This window comes from Crotalus tigris, unplaced genomic scaffold, assembly GCF_016545835.1.
Source record: "Crotalus tigris isolate CLP2741 ecotype Arizona unplaced genomic scaffold, ASM1654583v1 scf7180000019116.999743, whole genome shotgun sequence".
NCBI classification, from domain to species: Eukaryota; Metazoa; Chordata; class Lepidosauria; order Squamata; family Viperidae; genus Crotalus; species Crotalus tigris.
Genome location: NW_024097382.1, coordinates 397,918 through 418,499, shown reverse-complemented (window position 1 = coordinate 418,499; position 20,582 = coordinate 397,918). Strand labels below are relative to the sequence as shown.

At 36.0% G+C, this 20,582-nt stretch overlaps 1 protein-coding gene across 6 annotated transcripts in view; it reads left to right on the top strand.

The window, feature by feature from the left end:
* ATP11A (ATPase phospholipid transporting 11A) overlaps nucleotides 1-20,582 on the top strand; it is a 170,492-nt gene that overhangs the window by 99,751 nt on the left and 50,159 nt on the right. For all 6 annotated transcript variants that reach the window (XM_039359713.1, XM_039359715.1, XM_039359717.1 and 3 more), the window contains exons 2-8: nucleotides 1,217-1,339; nucleotides 3,898-3,987; nucleotides 4,813-4,893; nucleotides 6,278-6,385; nucleotides 13,836-13,964; nucleotides 14,782-14,885; nucleotides 18,522-18,572. In XM_039359713.1, coding sequence (XP_039215647.1) covers nucleotides 1,217-1,339; nucleotides 3,898-3,987; nucleotides 4,813-4,893; nucleotides 6,278-6,385; nucleotides 13,836-13,964; nucleotides 14,782-14,885; nucleotides 18,522-18,572 — 686 coding nt within the window. The remainder of the gene's footprint in view (nucleotides 1-1,216; nucleotides 1,340-3,897; nucleotides 3,988-4,812; nucleotides 4,894-6,277; nucleotides 6,386-13,835; nucleotides 13,965-14,781; nucleotides 14,886-18,521; nucleotides 18,573-20,582) is intronic.

Here is a 20,582-nt window from a genome sequence, read left to right as displayed (position 1 = left end):
ATACCATTATATAACTAGAGAGCATATTTCTCAAATGATAGACAAAGAAACAAGCATCTGGAACAATATAAGCTTCAGCTCTCTTCATGGAACCGGTCCCTGGTGTCCAAAAGGTTGGGGCCCGCTGGATTGACATGAATGAACTCAGCCAATTGTCATTTATTCTAAAAATAATGAATGTGATCTGCAAATTCCTTTGCTTTGTCTTTGTCATTCATTTAAATTCAATTCAAGGAAAATTTGTAGAGGATTCTTTATAGTATAGTTTCAAATGTTACTAATTTTATGGTACCCACTATATAGCTAGACTGAAAGTTAAAATCCAAGTTGATTAATTTGAAGAATCCCCTAGACAGAAATTTCTGAAATCATAAAATCAATGGTTTAATTATTTTTTGGTTGAATTGCCCTAGAAAATCTGCTCTGAAACTTCTGCATGGAAGTACCTTAAGCAAAATTTTAGAAACAAAGACTGGAACTATTTAATATACAAACATATTCAAAATGTGAGGAAATATTAGCACTGGCTTAACTCTAGTTTGTCAGCAAGAGAAGCAAAGTCAAGTATTAGTAGTGTATCCTTGAACCTTGTTGGACATCTAAATGGACTACAGCCTATATATAATAAGAATATACATACTGTATATTCTAAGATAGGAGTTATTTTCCTAATATTTAATATTTATGAATAATACAAAAGTAATTATTGTTTCAAGCATAGGATTCTGACAGCTTACCTATAACTGTTCAGGAAATTATGTTTTATTTATTTCTATATCAAATGCAGAAACCACACATCTCTGGATAGTGTACAGTTAAGCCATAAATACTGTGTGTGTGTGTGTGTGTGTGTGTGTGTGTATATTATATTTCATATTATGGATATTATTTATTAGAGATTTAGGAGATGGAACTTTAATCATATATGAAGGGTGAATTGATGCATGTTTCATTAGGTCAGTTATTTATTATTTGTTTATTTAATATATTTCTATACTGTCACAATAAAAAGGACTCTTGGAGGCTTACATTAAAAAAATGGTATAAAATGTGCCTCATACAAAAATACGAATACAACAGTACTATAATAACGCAAACAGAAAAAAAAAGATAACCTCAAATCAGGGAAATGTTCTCTCTAAAAACAAAACAAAACACCAGCCTCTGATGTAGAATGATGTAGAACTACTGGCTTAATTATTATTTTTCTTCACAGTGTGCTGGGGAAGAGAACTGGGTAGACAATCGGACAATTTATGTTGGGCATCGTGAACCCCCGCTAGGTGCTGAAGCATACATTCTGCAGCGATATCCAGATAACAGAATAGTCTCATCAAAGGTATTCCCTCATATCTTTATTCTTTTCAATGCCCCATACAGTATCATGGTTATTTAATTTGCCTTATACTTTTGGCTTCAATGTAAACACTCCCCTTTTTATCAATAATTTCATTTTTTGCAACAAAATCTCTTGTTTCGTTGCAGAAGTCTGACTCTGAAATAAAAATTTGCTGTTTACTATTAAAATTTGCCAATAGTCAAAATTTCTGCTGGTCTGTGCAAGCATAAAATACCACATTCAATTACTTTATGTGCTGATTTACAGTTACAGTATACTATCAATGGATTTTTCCCACAATAGATACATGATTGGCTTCACCAAATCTGGGCTGCAGAAATCTATTGGACTACTGGATGCCAGCAGAAACATACAGTTTTCTTAATGTCTTTCTTGTTATCCAGTGATTATGAAATTACAGCCCACATCTGGTAGTGTCAATACATTGGGTAATGTCATATAACTTTATTAAATGTTTAAAAGAAAGATTAAAACTAAAAAAAAATAATGTTTTGGATGAGGGGATAGATGGGAATCAGATCTGCAGACAACACCAAGCTGGCAGGAATAGCCAACACTCCAGAAGATAGGCTTAAGATACAGAAGAATCTTGACAGGTTTGAACATTGGATACTATGTAACAAAATGAAATTCAATGGCACAAAAAGTAAGGTTCTACATTTAGGCAAGAAAAACCAAATGCACAGGTATAGTATAGGTGGTACCTGGCTTAATAGTAGTAACTGTGAGAGGGATCTTGGAGTCCTAATGGACAATCACTTAAATATGAGCCAGCAGTGTGCTGCAGCTGCCCACAAAGCCAACACAGTGCTAGGCTGCATTAACAGAGGGATAGAATCAAGATCAAGTGAAGTATTAATAATACTTTATAATGCCTTGATAAGATCACACTTGGAATACTGCATCCAGTTTTAGTCGCAGTAAAAAAGATGTTGAGACTCTAGAAAGAGTGCAGAAAAGAGCAACAAAGATGATTAGGGGACTGGAGGCTAAAACATATAAAGAAGTGTTTCTGGATTGGATTATCTAGTTTAAATGAAAAGAAGGACTAGGGAGTGACATGATAGCAGTGTTTCAATATCTAAGGGGTTGCCACAAAGAAGAGGGAATCAAGCTATTTTCCAAAGTATCTGAAGGCAGGACAAGAAGCAATGGATGGAAACTAATCAAGGAGAGAAGCAACCTAGAACTAAGGAGAAATTTTCTGACTGTTAGAACAATTAATCAGTGGAACAACCTGCCTCCAGAAGTTGTGAATGCTCCAACACTGGAAGTTTTAAAGAAGAGATTGGACAACCATTTGTCCAGAATGATATAGGGTTTCCTGCTTGAGCAGTGGGTTAGATTAGAAGACCTCCAAAGTCCCTTCCAACTGTTTTTCTATTCTCTTCTGTTCTGATCCTTTTTAGGCCATCTCGAAAACTCAATGGCAATGCTGAGCTGGCTCTGAAATTGAGGCTCTCACCTCAACTTTAGCTGCTGCCACTCAAAAAGGCTGCCTTGAGCACAAGTCTTATTAATGGTGCAACTGCCCACCAATCTAGCATTCCCCATGATCTGACACACACTGCTTACCTTCAGGTGGTGTTCTCTTTATGTTGACATCTCCCTGTAACCTAGCTGAGGCTGCTCTTGAGGTTGCATGAGGCCTTTGTTCTTGAAGCAACTTCAGAGAATGCTGTCCCGTGGCCTCTGCAGCCTCTGAAAACCGAGGCTTCTGAGGTCGGTCAAGAGCACACCCAATTGTCGTGCAACTTCCATAGCCTCCAAAAACTGCATGAAAACAGTGTGTGCTTTCAAGCTGTTGGGTGTTGGTGAACAGTGGCATGTCACCTTGACACACTGCCTTAGGGAATTAATTTGGTATGAGGTCTCCTTAATCACTTTATGTGTGATTAAGTGATTAATCACTATGTTTTCTGAGTAAAATACCAAACTTTCACAAGAGGTATTTCACACTACTGCCCAATTTATCAACATTCCTTAGAGCAGCGGTTCTCAACCTATGGGTCGCGACCCCATTTGGGGTCGATCGACCATTTTACGGGGGTCGCGAAACAATGCAATCCGCCATTTCCCCCCCAGGGGGCGGCGCCGCGCATGTGCGCCGCGCATGGGGGGCAGCGCCGCGCATGTGCGCTGCGCATGGGGGCGCCGCCGCTCATGTGCCACGCGCCACGCATGCGCGGCACGTTCGTGTGACGGGGTCGCCATCACACGAAGATTGAGAATCGCTGCCTTAGAGGTTTGTTAAATGATTGTCACAGCCAAGTGTAGCAAAGTACACTTCATCTCCTCTAAAATGCCAAAGAATGGTATTTTAGGCTAATTAGTAATACAATCCACTTTATTTAATATGTGACGTACGTAGATATATAATATATAATCTTTGTATGATCATAGAATGTTTTTGCAGGTATGTAGTTTATTCCCAGCAGTGAACAATATATTGTGCTATTGACATAGAAAGAAAGAAATCATGTCTAATTTCTTTGTAAATAAAGATTTAGCCTTCATTAACTTCCCATCTTTTTCAGTACACCTTTTGGAACTTCATACCAAAGAACTTATTTGAGCAGTTCAGAAGAATAGCAAACTTCTACTTTCTTATCATTTTTCTTGTACAGGTAAAATGTACCTCTTTTTTATGTTAGATATATAAGCCATGTACAGGATCTTTCTTACCACACTTTAAGTGAATAATTGCAGTTGTTAAGTTAGTAATACAGATGTTAAGTGAATCTGGCTTCCCCATTGACTTTGCTTGTCAGAAGGCTTCAAAATATGATCACATGACCATGGGACACTGCAACCATCATAAATAAGAGTCAGTTGCCAAGCATCTGAATTTTAATCAAGTGACCATGGGGATGCTACAATGGTTGTAACTGTGAAAAATGGTCATAAGTCACTTTTTTCAGTGCTGTTGTAATTCTAAAATCCCTGTTTTGCAAATATCTGCATTTGGAGTTTGGAAACTTTGGAAAAGAAACTTCTGGAAAAGTCAAAATATGCATTTTGAGCTCAAAACAGGATGTTTCAAATTCAGGATGATGTGTGCCCTTGGGAAGGAGCTGTACAAAATCAGTAAACAAAGTACACTTTTGTTGTAAATATTAAGCATGAATCACTAAATATGTGTTTGTGAAGACATGCATCCTAAAATATATATTTCAAGGAACGTAACTAAGTCAGCCTAAGAGATAAACCAGATTTTCCTCTCCATTTCCGCATTATACCTAACAGCACCATCAGTCATTTGAAATTATCAATATGGATGCATTTCTTAAGTTATGCAATTTCCTTAATATTTAGGCTGCATACCTCACTGCTTTTCAAGAACAAGGTTTGTTTTTATAAAAGTATAGCTTGAAAACTCTATACTTTGTTTAAATATGTTTTTTGTTGAAATCTATATTTTATAAAAAAAATATGTGACACTTTATTCCCAGTTAATTATTGACACACCAACCAGTCCAGTGACAAGCGGGCTCCCACTGTTCTTTGTCATCATTGTAACAGCTATAAAGCAGGTAAGCATTTTAGAGTTTTAATTTTAGTTTTTCAATTTCAGAATTGGAGGCAGATCATGTCTACATGGTTTTCAAAAAGGATTTTTTGAATGATTCATTCATTTCAATGACTGTTGTCATGTTTTATTCCTTCTGCCTTTATATTCCCTCAGTTGGCCTAAAGCAGTGTTTTTCTACATCAATAACTTTTAAGATGTGTGGACTTCTAGAATTCCCTAGTTGAAAGAAAAAAAATGTTTCCCTTGTTCTGGAAAGCATATCTCACTTTTTGATTTTCAATTTTTGTTTTGATTCATGATTTTACAGCAGTTATATTTGCTATACCCAAGTGTATATGAAAACTGCATTTCTTTATTTATCCTTTATTCATTGATTTGTCACTGTCAAGGATGCATTGATTGATTAAATTATACAACAATTAGAATTAAGTGGAAAAAAAAGCCTGAAAATAAACATGCAGATGCTGATATATTAGAATAATACTTTCTACCTTATGCTGAATACTTCAGTAGTACTGCAATAATACTATATTTTCGAGTGATGATTGCAGAAATAGCTTGTGACCATTTTTAGTCATTAAATAATTATTCAAACTGAGTTTTGTGTTGAACTCTAAGATTCCTGATTGTTGTGAGAACTCCAATGAGACCATTAATTTCTATCCTAAATTATAATTCTTAATGTGAATAAATACTGAAAACTCAAATATGTCAGTGAAATACTCCCCAACAGATGTACTTGCAGGAATTATGTCAGAAAAGCTCTAGATAGAACTGGACCAGGACGTTTAAGACCTGCCCCTCTTATAAGGAGATAGTCCTTGACTTTTGACTAAAATTGAAACTGGAATCTCAGTCACTGAGCGATCAAATAGATAATTAAGCAGATGGTCAGCGTTTCTTAACTTACTGTGCTGACTTGCCACCCTCTGCTTGGATTTTGTCTCCCTCTCATCCCTGGGGGCTAACTGAAAGAGCTACCTGCTGAAAGAGTTCAGCTCCCCTCCATGCATGGAAAGGAAATCCTTTAGTGGGGAGCACAAATGGAGTTGAAATCTTCAGGATTTCAGCTCTGTTTCTGTACCCCATTGAAAGAGTTCTGCTCTCCTCTATGCACGGAAGGGAACTCAGTTCTGGAAGCAGAGATTCTACTCTTAAAGTTCTGAGCCTGTGTTTTTCCCTCACTATGAGATGCAGATTAATTAATGTTCTTTCTTTCCTGATTTCTCTAATTTATGGTACATAATAGGCCAAAGGATAAAAAGGAAAGTCAGTTTCAAGTGGATACAACCATGCAATTGTTTTGGTCACCATGCACCAGTAGTTTGCCATTTTCTTCTTTTAGCACACATTTGATTATATGTTTTCTTTGCTGTTTCATTCAGGGATATGAAGATTGGCTTCGTCATAAAGCTGATAATGCAATGAATCAGTGTCCCGTTCATTTTATTCGTCATGGCAAACTAGTTCGAAAGCAGAGCCGCAAACTAAGAGTAAGGATCAGGGATCAATAAATATTCTTATGAGGTTTCTTGATATTAGAGTGTATATTTTTGCAGGTTTTACTTATGGCAAATAGACATTTCATAAATAAGTTACAGTTCTTCACACCCAAAGGGTGTGCCATTAATGGTTTCCTATTATGGTATATAGCATTTGATCCAGTTATGTGATACATTTTATATAGAGTATCTGAAATTATACAGAGCAGTAAAAAAAGGAATTCTAAATTCACTGCAGTTTCCAGACTTTAATATCCTCAATTTCTTAAATCACTTTATTGCTGCATTTTTAAATCCAATCCCATTATCCATCAAGTGAACAAAGAGATGTTATCTCTCTATGTGCATGAATCAATCTGCCAAAAGGTAAGAATGTTTGACTTGCATCAAGCAGCACTTTGTGGTTAGGCATGATAATAGCTAAGTTATGATTAGCTACAAAGTAGTTAAGAATTACTATGGCATTCTCTTCCCAGCCCAAAGGGGTGATATGTGGCTCCATTGTTAGTAATATCCCTTCTTCTATTATGTTTTTATAGTTTTTAAATGTTTTAAATGTTTTTATAATTAATAATGATAAGTAGTTTTATGCATTTATATGCACTTATATTTTAGCTTTATTGTACACTGTCCAGAATTGCTTTGGTGAATTCGGCAACTAAATACATTAGTTTAAATAAATAATTAAATAAAGTGTACTATTGTATTGTTCCTAACAACATAAGTGAGATTGCAGTACATGAATCATGTGCCATAAGAAATGTAATTATGCTGGTTTGTGATCATAATAAAGTTAATATATGGGTGCTAAGAAAGGTATTAGTACTGTATTTAAGATTTCACGTGCTTGGCTGTTGTTTCAAAAAATAGTCTCGTATTTGTGACCTTCTGAGTTTGCCTATGATAGGAAAATTACAAAGTAGAATGTTGTAATGTAAATAGCTACTCAAATCCACTTTGAATGAATTTCACATGTGCTGTCTTTCAGAACTTTTAAAATAACTGGGAATAAGATTGTAGACAAACAAGATTAGAGTGATAGTATAAGAGAAACCAGTAAGACTGGTATTATAGCAGGAAGTATTTTTTTCTTTGTAACTTGAACTTTACACATCCTGTAAATATTGAACCAATGGATCTTAAGAGTTCTGTTTCACTGAAAAAGGAGACTTAATTCTAGCACTCTCTTCATGATGGTGCTCTTGGGAGTCTTCCTGTCTAGGCTTGTGGCAAATACGAATGTATATAGTCCAGGCAGAAGGGATCTCTTAACAACTTGAAAACTACAACTGGGATTATTGTAGATTTTATTCTCTGCTGAACTAAAATAACTTTATATATAGGAACTAGCAAAATGAGATCAAATGAGTGCAAGTGTATATAAAAAGAGACAAGAAAGAATGAAAGGGTACTTAATTTCATCCATAACATCTCTTGAGTTTTAATGTTGATTGTACATGCTGATTCCTGAACTCTCCATAGTTTACTGAGGGGCCATTTTGTAACAGTCCCTGCTTAATAGGCAGAATATGAGAAGAATGAAGGCAAAGCAGATCATTGGCTACATGGCTGGGTGTTGTTTTCCATTGTTCAGTAAAATTTATTTAGATATAGTGGAAAGTTCTTTTGAATAAACATACAAGGATTATGCTGTTGATTTATAGAAAAATTTGAAAGCAATCTTTATGCAATGGGATATGGATCTTTTTATTGTTGTTGAGGGCTATTTAAAAAACTATTTTCCCATGGTGGCTGTCACAGTCTGTCAGCCCTTCAAGGAACAGTAAGACACCAATGTCATGTCTCTACTTTTACTGTAAAAGTATAGTAAGAGAACACTGCAATTCTCTGAATACTCCTTATCTTTGTGTAAACTAGGAAAGGGCTTGCCTAAGATGTTTACACATCTTATATTCTTGTCCCAGAGTCAGTGCCTTTTATTTGACCATTGTTTTAGTAGCATCTCTTCCTTCTGTTTCTCAAGGCCATTTCTTCTTATTACATCCTCTGACTAATTCAACTTACCGGTAATCTAAACAAGCCAATATAATAGTTAAATGAATAAACCATAAATAAATAGAATAATCTAAAAGTCATAAAAGTAACATTGGCAGTTTACTTTTTAATACAAAATGAGAAGAAATTTTCACTAGATTCAATAGTTCTTAACCCTCTAATGATAGCTAATGCTAGAACTTTTGTTCTTGATCATTTCCTTTATGTAGACCATTATGACCATTGGAATGCTTTTAAGCACCTTATAAGAAAGACACTTTTAGCACATCAGTTTAAAACCACCATTCCCTTTTTAGATTGACAAATATTTCTGAATGTGTAAAGAGCCACAATCCATAACTACATCATGCAAAATAGCATCATTTAAAATCAGAGAATGTTATAGGATGTAAATATGTTAAGAGGTGAATGTTGCTCTACCATATTATTATAGCACAACTTCCTGCCTGATGAATAACTTCTTATTTCCTTGCTGATCAATGTCCAGGGACCACTGATACATAGCCTTAATATCTTTAAAACTAGCAAATTTATTATGGCACTGTCTTTTCTAGACTACAGTTCATTTCGGCAGCTATCTTCTTGAAAAATGGTATATATCAATACTAAAGTTAAAATACATGAATAAATATATAGCGAAGTTAATGGAATTACTCCTGAAAAAAAGGATTAATGAACATTTAAAAGCACACAACTTGATGGACCCAAAGCAGCATGGCTTTACTTGTCAAACTAATCTAACTGATTTTTTAAATTATGTCACAAATGTTTTCAATGAAGGTGGTGCTATGGACATAGCCTGTCTGCATTTTACCAAAGTATTTGATACAGTTCCACATAACGAACTCATAAAAAATGTACAGGTTAGGACTTAACTACTGGGTGATTCATTGGATAGGAAGTTGGCTCAGGGATAGATTCCAGTGTGTGATTTTTTAACGAAGCACTGCCTGAACAGAGACAAGTCACAAGTGGTGTACCACAAACCTCAGTCTAACTCCTGTTCTATTCTGTGTGCTTATAAGTGATACATTAGACCAGGGGTGTCAAACTCAATTTCATTGAGGGCCACATCAGCATTGCGGTTGCCCTCGGGGGGGCGGGTGTGTGTGGCCAGGGTGGGTGTAGCCTATTGGGTGGGCGTGGATGGAGTAGGTGTGGCCTAGTGGGTGGGCATGGCCAGCTCTACATTGTTCGCATCAAGGGTGCCTGTGGGGGCCTGGGCAGAAGTGGGACAGATCTGAGGGTCTCTGGCAGAAGGGACTGGCACAAGCGTCAAGGCATGGTCCATTTCTTCATTCCTCACAAAGGGTGACACCTCCCCAGCATGCACCCAGGGGGTGGGGCTGACGCGGCAGGGGCTGGTTCCTCACTGTTTCCAGACGGCCTTGTGGAGCTAAGCTTGAATGTGTTTCAGCATAGATGGCCAACACAAAATTGTACATTGACTCTTGGCCGGCCTGGGCCAGGGCCAAGGCAGTGGGGGCTGTTCCCTCACTGTTTCCAGAATGGCTTCGCAGGCCACATGAAACCACTTCGCAGGCCGCATCTGGACCCCGGGCCTTGTGTTTGACATGTCTGCATTAGAAAGATTGCTAGGTTTGTCTTTTTGCTGATAACACGAAGGTGTGTAATAGAGTTGATATTCCTGGGGTATTCATAATATGGAAAATGATTTCGCATTATTGAAAAATTGATCAAAATGTGGAAACCATTGCTCGGTGTTTGTAATGGTAATATCATGCACTTAGGAAAAAAGAATCCATTAGCAGGGCACAGTATTGAGGGTAAAGTGTTAGATAGCACAACAGAAGAAAAGAATGTAGGTATGTTGATAAGAAATGACTGCAAAATGAATAAATAGGGTGGCCAGGCAGCTGTGAAGGCAAATAAAATTCTGCAGTGCATAACTAGAGGGATCAGCAGCAGAAAAAAGAAAGTCCTAATTTTATATATAGAAGTTAGTCAGACCCCATTTGGAGAATATGGTGTCCAGTTCTAGAGATCTCACTTAAACAAAGATAATAATAAGATTGAGTGAATCCAGAGATGGACAACAAAAATGGTGCAAGGTCTGAGGGACAAAACGTATCAGGAAAGATTGGAGAAAATGAATACATAAAGGTGGGAGAGACAGAAGGTAAAGGGGTGACATGACCTAAACCTTTAAATATGTTAAGGGTGTGAGTAAGGTTCTAAAAGGCAGTATTTTCAATATTAAGCAAAAATTAGGAACAAGGGGCATAACCTCAAACTGACAGGAGGGAAGTTCAAATGTAACGTTACAACATATTACTTCACAGACAGAGATGTAAAAGCTTGGAACTAACTTCCAGCGGAGGTAGTGGGTCAATCATCAATAACTGAGTTTAAACATGCTTCGGATAAATATATGTTCATCATGTGACAAAGAGTAAATAATAAATAAATAAATAAAGTAAGTAAGTAAGTAAGCAAAAACTTGAAGAGTATACTCAGTGGATCACTAGATCTTTTCTAATCTCTTCCCCTTTTTTCCTAATACATATGCCAGCTCAGATTGACACTTGACACAGATGTAGTGAAATCTTTTTTTTCTTCCATTCAGTTATTTTTGATTCTCAGAGACTGCCTGGACAAGTCACTGCAGTTTTTTTGGCAGGGTTTTTCATTTGCCATTGCCTGGTTCCTAGGGATGAGAGAAAGCAACTAGCCTGAGTTCACCCAGCTGGCTTTGTGCCTAATTGGGACTAGAACTCAGAGTATTCTGGTTTCTAGTTCCCAGCCTTAATCTCTACACCAAACTGGCTATCTACATTACTCTATCCAGGGAGACTGAGTTCTAGTCCTACCTTGGGCACAAAGCCATCTGGGTGACCTTGGGCTAGTCCAGCTAGGTGACCTTGGGCTACTTCTCAACATTGGCAATTTTAAGGTGGGTGGACTGCAACTCCCAGAATCATGGGTTGAGCAAACACTGGACTAGTCCCAGCCCTAGGAAGCAGACAACAACAAATCACTTCTGAAAAACCTTGCCAAGAAAATTTCAGGGACTTGTCCAGGCAGTCTCTGAGAACTGGACATGATTGAACATTTCACTCAAACTGAACTTAATTTCTGGTGATTATATAGAAACATCCTTATTTTATTGAGACAATAAGGCAGTGTTTCTCAACCTTGACAATTTTAAGGCATGTGGACTTCAACTCCCAGAATTCCACAGCCAGCATTGCTGGCTGTGGAATTCTGGGAGTTGAAGTCCACATGCCTTAAAATTGTCAAGGTTGAGAAACACTGCAATAAGGGAAGTGTTTGTCACTATCATCTTATGAGATTTTTTTGTTAATCTTTAAGGCACTATATGTTTATAATGTGAAAGTATTTAAAGCAAATCAAGGCATGTTATTCTGTTAACAGCTAAGGATTTTTAATTGTGTATCCAGCTAAGTGAATATAATATATGTAGAAATAACTTTCAAGATGTACATCACAATCCCACAATCATAAGCACAACATATTTATGTTAATTAAAGCAGTCCATTTTTTTTTCAGATTTCTGTGTATATATGGTGGGGGGAAGGCTGCAATAGCATAGAAGACTTATATATTGCCCCATAGTGCTTTACAGCCCTCTCTAAGTGGGCTCAGCATGTTGCCCCCAACAATCTGGGTCTCATTTTACCAATCCCGGAAGGATGGAAGGCTGAGTCAACCTTGAGCTGATCAGGATCGAAATCTTGGCTGTGGGTGGGGTTATCCTGCAATACTTCATTCCAACCACTGCACCCTCACAGTTCCTTTAAGCAGTTTACTAATTAAAGTTAATGCAGCTCTTAAAGGCTCATGAGGAAGCTAAGAAAAAGAGAGGCAGCTTTAGTGAATAGCAAAGGGGTATAATTTTGGAGCGTTCTTTTCATAAATTACATTGTTTATATTTACAGTTTTTTTCTAGGTCAATAAGTACTTCTGCTTGGTTGGTCTGCTTTTTCCTCTAGAGAGAGTTTTGCATATTATTTTACTTCACTGGTGCATGAAAAATGACTATATGTTTTACATAAATGTTTCCAATTTTTCTTCCTCTTCTACTTTAAACTGAGCTTAAAACAAAACTAAAAGCTATTATCTATAGGTGTTATTTTGAGGGAATGCTATTAGAAAAATATTGGGTGTTTTATTGCTGTTCTTTAAATATTTTTAATTTTTTGTTTAAAAGCTTAGGATTCCTGTACATTTGATATATTAGCAGGGATCAAATGAGTTTGATCCTTCATTTATATTAACAGTTTGTTTCTATTGGAGCTAACAATCTAAAAGTACAAATTTCAATAACCCTTGAGAATTCCACTCTTGTGTTCAAGAGTGATCCTCTCTGTTCCTATTTATTCCTAAGTTTCACTATACTTCAGGAAACACCATAAATTCTAGCAATCACAGTCAACATAGCATGAAATCATGGTAATTGTAGCTTAGCAAAATATTTCAAAAACGTCACCTAAGTGGACACTTTTCAGTCAGCCATCTTGACACCAATCAAAATGATGAAGTTTGCATTGTGACATTGAGACGTCACAATACAAACCTTCTCCACTAGTGTTACAATGCCAGTATGTGAGGGGTTATGTTTGCATTGCAATGTCTCAACACGTATTTTCATTCCTTGTTACAACTGCAGTTCCCCAATTTATCACTTGAAACATAATATTGCAGCTGAGCAGTACAGGAGACTGTGAGGAAGTGCTACTTCTATTCGGTGATTTTCTGAACAGGACAGAAGCAAAATAGAGTTAATAATTTCTAATTTGTTTTTTCTTGATTTGTAGCTATAGTTTTGCAGTGTGAATTGTATATAGGCCTAGACAGAAAGAACAAAGTACTGTAGGATTATATCAGAAATTCACAAATAAATATTGAATCCTTATGTGCATATCATGATGCACTATAGTCTGGTACGCCAATAAAATCACAGAAAGAATAATAATTCAGTCACCAATGTAATTTACTTATTAGATTAAATCCAAATCAAATTACATTATGTTGCAGCCTAGGTTTAATCAACTTAATGTCATGCTAGGCCATGATCTGTTTTGACCATGATTTATTGAATAAGCTACTTCAACTGGCTTAATATTAAGCCGTTAACATGGGATATAAACCCCATTAAGACACAAACAACAAAACTACTGTACATTATGACTTACCACATTCTGTAACCAAGCCAATAGGTTCATTGTACAGCACTAAACCAGTATTTTAAACTATAATAATTTGATTTATGGGTAACATTAAGCAATCTTGTTGGGTTTCTGTGTTATGATAGACATCATACTAAGCCTAAAAATAGACAAGTCACATTTTGGTTTAACAGTATATTAACAATGGATTCACTTTATGGGGAGCAACTCTAATCTTATTCTAACCATGATTTCCCCTTGCCTTTCCCCCCTAGGTTGGAGACATTGTGATGGTAAAAGAAGATGAAACATTCCCTTGTGATTTAATATTATTGTCAAGTAATCGATCAGATGGCACATGTTTTGTTACAACAGCAAGTTTGGATGGTGAATCAAGTCATAAGGTAACAACTTTAATGATAGACTCTAGCTGAAGATCAGGCATTGGATGTTTCTCTTATATTACAGAACCTCAATTTATGAATGAAAGTGTCTATGTTTCTGGAGGATTAAATAACCTAAAGCTACAATGTTAGTTTTTGTAGGTGAGTAATAAGACAAACCATCACCTCCGAAGGGGATCACAACAGGCAAGATGACAGATGTGATATCCTAATAGAAACTTCAGTGCTTTTATATGTGTGTCAACATTGCACATCTTAAAAGGAACAGGGTTTCAATTGCAATAGTGTGCTTTTTATGACCTTATATCCCCTGAAAATGACACTGCATAAATCCCCTTTTTAGACTGGTATAGATTTATGCAATAAACCTGTTCACACTTCAAAGAATGGGCTTCCTGAAAAATCAGCTGCAGATTAGCATCACATTCCCCTGCCCACTATATTACTTGCTGTCACCATCCTGACAGGAAGGATGTGCTCCTCATAATTAAAAGATTACCTACCTTTGGTTTAATATACGACATATCAAAATTTGAGTTTGTTCAGAGCTCTGCACCATTTTGAAAATATGAGCTTTCTGATACAGCTTATAACATGCTAATTTAACCTAGTAGATCCATGTAAAATGGTTTGGTTTAGTTAAAATCTCAGAATTTATATCTGCAAAGATAGCTGTTTGGTAGTCATTCAAAACTGCAGAATTTTGCAATATTGTAGTGTTAGACTACGTGATTACAGATGGAAAGATGAAAAGAACTGTGTTTCATGTTCAGAGTTCTTGTTTCCAGTTTCAGTATTATTTCCTTTTTTATTCCAGACATATTATGCGGTCCAAGATACAAAGACTCTTCACAATGAACAAGATATTGATAAACTACATGCTACCATTGAATGTGAACAACCTCAGCCTGATCTTTATAAGTAAGAACATGTAATTTATTATCTTCTTACTAATTCTGACTTCACTATTACCATTTTAAATACATTGAACTCCCAAGTGTAGAAGTGCACATTTTGAGAAGATATCTGGAACAATGAAGACAGTTCCTAATTCTTCTCTTCTCTTAGAAAGAGACCTCTGCCTCAGGTGATCAAGATGAATCACATAACACTGACTGTCAGTCCAAGAAAACTAGAAAGCAAATGGTTTAATCTTTATTAATGGCTCTTTAGTACTGAGGTATGGTAACTACACATTTTTCACATATTGGTATTATATTTCATCTAAGTGTTCTTTTGTTCAAATATATGATGACTATTTTCTGTGTAGTCCTTTTTAGACCAGTTAATAGTTTAGGAGAGGATTGAGTAACTCCAGTTTCTGTCAACTCTTCTTTCATCCCTTATTGAAACATCCCAGTTGGGATGATAACTTGAAAAAAAAAGTTCATGGGTTACTTGACTTCTAACCATTTATTCGCTGCTTGTAATACTGGCCTAGAATTAGGGTTACACATTCTCTATGTATTCTAACCCATTAATGATACCCACACTACATTTTAATCATTTAAATATTATCATACACAGTTGAATTATATGGTGATGCCTTACTTAAAACTAAGTTAAAATGTGATCCTGGGTTATATTTATGTGAAAATCTGAAAAGTTACATGAACATAGAAATGTATTTAGAGAAATGAGAGAAATATTTATTGAACTTAGTTATTTGTGGATGCAAGTAGATACGTTTATGCTTCTTTTTTCCAACTAGCTCATTTTAATGCCAGTTCCCAGAGTTTCTTAGGTTGCACACTGATGCAATTTTGGAATAGGATCAGAGATCACCTAACACAGTAATATTACTTTCACATTAGTAATTTTAGGCACCATTCTCTCCATAGGTTCCTGGCTTTCAGTCTCCCAATGTGTTTTACAAAAGCTACAGAAGCACTGATCTTTTGCTATCCAAGTTTAAAGTGTATTCAAATAAATAAGAAAATAAGATCTATTTCAAATCAAGCTCAGTTCCTGCTGAGTTAGACAAGCATATTCATACATTTCTCTTGGTGTGATGCAGAAGTTACTTGCCCTTCTTTTTTCTGTGATTTCTTTTTTTTTAAATGTCTTGGTCAAAGACATTTCTCAAATGAATTCCCATCCAGGGAAACCATGGTCAACTCCACTTAGCTTTTTAGATCAGCCAAGGTCAATTAACTGTTGCTGTCAAGCTGGGTGTTCAAACAATTATTGTTAAAGAAAAAGCAAAATCCTTGTGTATATGAAGGCAAGGAGAGATCTATCAAAATAACTAAAACAAAAGAACTAGATCAGTGATTCTCAACCTTTCTAATGCCGTGACCCCATAATACAGTTCCCCATGTTGTGGTGACCCCCAAGTTGGTGTGACCACCAATAAGAGGGAGTAGGACAGCTAGGGACAAGGGAAAAAAATGGCGGACAGCATGGTTTGGTGACCCCCGTGAAATGGTCATTCGACCCCAAATGGGGTCCCGACCCACAGGTTGAGAACCACTGAACTAGATTGAATAGAAAATGACAATTGCTAACCAGCAGCTTCTACAAGAAAAGGCCAAAATCAACAAGACGTCAACTGTGATGTTACAATCTAAGACCTATCCTTTTGTCCAAAAGAGATGAGGCATAGATTTCCTTGCCATGCCCACTTTCTTATCATTTTTCACTCTTTCCTGCTACTAGCATTTTTACTACAAAACCTTTGAGTTGCACTATAATTATGTCACACCATAATGAAAGATGGGGAGACATCCTAAAAGGAAGCTGATAAAAAGGAGCAAAGGAAAATGTGAATTCATTATAGGAAACTGATAGGAAGCAAAAGTGAAACTAATGGATTTAAATGGACTGTTTAAAAAAAAGGGGGGGAGTCTATTTTCCTTCCTCCTTCCTTTTTTTGCAATACTAGTTCTCTTAGGTCAGATCCTAGCTATTTAAGATTAAGGCTTGAGATAAATGTAGCATAACTGAAGATGAGGAAGCTGTAGAAACTTATGGTGTAATCAACAGTTTCAGCATTCTGTTAAAAAAAAGGTTAATTTTTAACTAGAAGGACCGGCTAAAGCAGATTTGGAAGCTGTCCTGGATATAAAGAGAAATGGATGGCAGATGTATTAGCTCAAACAATAGAAATGTAGCCATATGGAAAGGAACATGTATGTTGCCAATTGCTGCATTGAAAATTTATTTATAATATTTATATAGCTGTCCATCTCACAGAATGTGATTACGGTTTAAAAGATCATTTAAAACATTATACGCAACTAATAATTAAAAATATTCTATAATTAAGAACACCAATCAGGATTACTAGCAACAGATGAAAAATATGCAATATATAGATTGAGAAAATAGGAATATTCTAAACAAATAAAAATTAACCACTTCCTATAGGTCCATAATTTACTGTGCCAAAGCAGAAGAAAAGAACTTTAAAGAAAATTAAAGTGTTTTGTTGAAGATCAGGTTTAAGCTACAGAAATAGCTAAGGATACAAGCTTTGGAAAGAAACCAGAGAAATGCCATGGGTTTGAATGGAGGTACAGGTATTCCTCCACTTACAACAGTTCATTTAGTGACCGTTCAAAGTTACAACAGCCCCGAAAAAAGTGACTTATAACCATTTTTCACACTTATGACTGTTGCAGCATTCTTGTCAGGGCCCACTTCAAAACTTCATCCCAAGAAAGCAGGACTCTTGGAAACAGTTTCTTTCCAAAAGGAACTTTTATTAGGAGAAACTGATAGCAGGCATGATAGGCAGGATCTGAAGGTTTCCCCTCAGATCAATAGGTTAAAAGAGTCCCAGGCATAACCCCACCCCAATAGTTCATCCGGTCAGTTTGAATGGGCCAATCCCAAGGTGTTAGGTCCACTGCGGGAAAGGAGCTGATAATGAGATCCTTTCCCATGCTTGTGAAGATGTTGGAACTTCGCACCTTCCCTTCCACAGCGAGAGATAAGCCAGAGGCACATTCCTTTCTCACCTCAAGGTAACATAAAGGGAGAGACAGTTCAAAGAGTAAGTATGTAGGAACAGTGGAAAATATAGATTGTAGCAAAACAGAATAACATACCACAGAGCATTCCCCCCTCCCCCTTAGGAGAATGGCAGAACCCTCAGATAGAAAAAAATTAGGAAGAAATGAAATACATTCCCCCCCCCCCCAGGGAAAAGTGGGTTCTGACAACTGGTTCATATTTAGGATGGTTGCAGTGTACCGGGACCATGTGACAATTTTTGCGACCTTCTGACAAGCAAAGTCAATGCGGAAGCCAGATTCGCCTAACAGCGAAATTTAAAAACTGCAGTGATTCACTTAACAAACATGGCAAGAAAAGTCGTAAAATGGTACCAAACTCATTTAGCGCATTTCTCATTTAGCAACATAAATTCTGGGTTCAATTGTGGTCATAGGTCCTTAATACATAAATGTATTAATGTATTAAGGATGCGTTTTTTCTAGAGATAACAGTGGAATCTATTTGTATGTCCATATGTCCAATTATTGACATGCATATCTCTGCTCCCCCCCACAGCCATATTGATGCTCAGCTTTTTCCTTTCCTTTTGGCTTTCAGATTTGTTGGCCGGATAAATATTTACCATGAGAGTAATGAGCCAATTGCAAGGTAAGACTTCAAATACAAATTTGCATATGTTGCCCAGGTAATTCATCTCTTAGTATTAATAAATAGAAAAAAAATAATGTTTCATCCGGACTGTGCATTTAAATGAATAACTAAACCTCTACCCAAAGATAGGTTCTCTTGAGTTAAATGCTACGTGCATCATGTCCCTGGATATTGGATTGCAGCTGGGTAGCTGAGTGCTAAATGGCTGGGGGCCAGATGAGCTGTTAGCTTGCTGAAGCCAGGCTCCATTTCCTTAATCTTTATAATTTCTGGATGAATATAGCCCAAGGGGAGATGGAAACCAGGAATCTGTTTTTCCAGAGCTCCCTTTGTGTCCATTGTGTTTGCTGTAAAAGAATAAACTGTGGAGTTGTTCCTAATATGGAAGGAGTCTGGATATGACATAACTTCACATTACAGTTGACATTTTCCTTCACCGTTCTTTTTTCAGTTCCTGTTTTGGCATATTTGGCCTGATAATAGATCAATCCTGTCAGCAAATCTTGCAATACTTTGACATATCTCTGGGATTCACCAGCAAAAGCAGATTATCACTCACTGTAATTCCTTCTAACAAAATTCCTTCTTTGAATTAGACTTATGCTGTTCATCATTTTGATATATTAGGTTCAACTTCAGAGATAGTATAAATATTTTTCCCTTTATAATTTATTTTTATATTTAGCATGTTTTAATTGTATTCATCTTTTTGGAACCACATTTAAAATCTAATGTTTTTGAAGTATACAGTGCATCCAGAAAGTATTCAGACCCCCTTCACTTTTGTCAATTTTGTTATGCTGCAGCCTGATTCTACAGTTGTTGAAATTCATTTTTTTTCTCATTCATCTACACTCAGTACCCTATAATGACAAAGTGAAAACTGAATTTTAGAGATGTTTGTAAATTTATTAAAAAGATTCTTTTTTAGGCTGCAGCATAACAAAATTGACAAAAGTGAAGAGGGTTGAATAATTTCTTTTTTTTATTTAAAAGTTTTATAAATTTATTACAATATAAACCCCCCACCCCTTCCCCCCTCCCCCACTTCCCAGAGCTGATTACAGGATAAAAAATAAAATAAACAAACATAATCTAACTAACATAAACCAACTATACTATCAAACAAAACCATAACACACTTTAACTCCTTCTCCAAACAAATATTAACAAATTAAATCAAAAATAATAAGAATTAAAACTATTAATAATTATCTAAAATCTACTCAAAAGCAAGATAATACTTTCCAATCTCATATTTCTTCTGAATGTAATCAATCCATCTTCTCCAAACCATAATATATTTCTCTTGTGATTGATCCTTCAAATAGGCGGAGATTTTCACCATTTCTGCTAAATTAGAAACTTTAAGTATCCATTCTTCCAAAGTAGGCAATAAATTTTTCTTCCAATATTGCCCCACCAATAGTCTTGCAGCTGTTATAAGGTTCAACATCAAATTAGTTTCTTTAACATCAAAATCTACAATAATACTCAATAAAAATAATTGTGGAGTAAACTTTATCTTTCTCTTAAAAATCTTTTGAATATTCCACCAAATCTTAATCCAAAAAGCTTTAATATCTCTACAAGTCCACCAAATGTGAAAATAAGTTGCATCTAAATTTCCACATCTCCAACATTTGGGCTGTAAATTCGGATACATGCGGGACAACTTTTGGGGATCCAAATGCCACCTATAGAACATTTCATAAAAATTTTCTCTTAAATTTTGCGCCTGAGTGAATTTTACATTTCTAACCCAAATTGTCTCCCATGTATCCAATAAAATCGGCTCTTGAATATTTTGCGCCCATTTAATCATACAACCTTTAATTAATTCTGTTTCAGAATCCAATTCTATTAAAACATTATAAATTCTTTTTATATGAGTTCGACTTTGATCTTTAATCTGTTTTACCAAATTAACATCCTCTAAAGTAATACCAACCTTTTGATCTAAACTCCACCTTACTAACAATTGATTATAATGAAACCAAGAGTGTA